Source organism: Sinocyclocheilus rhinocerous, unplaced genomic scaffold, assembly GCF_001515625.1.
Source record: "Sinocyclocheilus rhinocerous isolate Xijiao unplaced genomic scaffold, SAMN03320098_v1.1 scaffold2547, whole genome shotgun sequence".
NCBI classification, from domain to species: Eukaryota; Metazoa; Chordata; class Actinopteri; order Cypriniformes; family Cyprinidae; genus Sinocyclocheilus; species Sinocyclocheilus rhinocerous.
In genome coordinates, this window is record NW_015641447.1 from 74,448 (window position 1) to 75,712 (window position 1,265).

At 33.4% G+C, this 1,265-nt stretch overlaps 1 protein-coding gene across 1 annotated transcript in view; it reads left to right on the plus strand.

Moving 5' to 3' along the window:
• Positions 1 to 1,032, plus strand: part of LOC107754961 (diablo homolog, mitochondrial-like) — a gene marked incomplete at its 3' end in the record, with an annotated part of 2,504 nt that extends 1,472 nt beyond the window's left edge. The window contains exons 3-5 of the mRNA XM_016571611.1: positions 475 to 600; positions 686 to 796; positions 936 to 1,032. Of these exons, the coding sequence (XP_016427097.1) occupies positions 475 to 600; positions 686 to 796; positions 936 to 1,032 (334 nt within the window). The remainder of the gene's footprint in view (positions 1 to 474; positions 601 to 685; positions 797 to 935) is intronic.
• Between the last annotated feature and the right edge of the window lie 233 nt (positions 1,033 to 1,265).

Sequence of the window (1,265 nt, forward strand, 5' to 3'; positions counted from 1 at the left end):
TTAGCTCAACCTGTGTGAGTAAAGTCAGTAAGTTTTAGTCCAATGCGATAACATAAACTAGCATTTTTGGATAAAAGAAAATTACTTACACAGATTACTTATGCCGATTTTGTGTGCAAAGATGAGAGCATTAATGGGAGATAGTGTGTGCAAATATCAGAGAGAATGTAAAGCATTTCAATAAAACAGCATGAAACATCTACATTACACAACTGTAGTTAAGCTTATCTGTGTGGGACCTCAATTTATTAATAGTGGCATACCATGGTTTGGCTTAGCTCATGTATATTAATCAGATAGCATGATTGAACTGGCTATGAAGATGACCTAGTAATGTCAACATGAGCTAATTAATATTTGTGAGTTCAGTCTTCACTATTTAGTGATGTTACAATTCACCATGTAGAACTTCATTTCCACTAAATTGGTATCTAACAAACCTCTTAACCACTCTTTTCTCTTTGTCTTGTTTAGAAACCAGAAAATCTGTCCCATGAAGATCTAGTGCGGAGGGCATCATCTCTGGTCACAGATAGTGCTAATACTTACCTCTCACAAACTACTTTAGCACTGCTTGATTCTCTCTCAGGTTATATTAAGGTAATCAAAACTATTGGAACAGTTGCTTTCATTTTCATGATTTAAAAATCGCAAAAACAACATCCAACATACTTGTCTTCTCTAGGCTATAAACAGTCTTGTGTCATTACACAAGCGCTATGTGGGTTCCATCAACAGATTCACTTCTGTGGAGGAGGATGCAATCTGGCAGGTCATTCTTAGGCATCGTCAGGAGGTAATGACTTGAAAACACAGAGTTATTGTTCACAAGCTTTCAAATTAGAAGTAATACCTTCTTCTTTATATCTTCTTTTTAATCAAATTGATTGCAAAGTTGTTGTTTTTTTTTGTTTGTTTGTTTGTTTTTTGATTAGGTAATTGACAGGAGAAAGGATTGCAAACAATTTGAATCCTGCTGGATGACGGCCATCAATCTCTCAGAGCTAGCAGCAGAGGCAGCTTTCAATGCAGGTAGTTTTCATTTTCTGGAACAGGCATTTAACACTTTTTAATTTTTTTACTATATTATATTTACTATTATATATATAATCCTGCTGCATCAATCTCTCAGAGCTAGCAGCAGAGGCAGCTTTCAATGCAGGTAGTTTTCATTTTCTTCATTTTCTGGTTAACACTTTTTAATTTTTTTACTATATTATATTTACTATTATATATATATATATATATATATATATATATATATT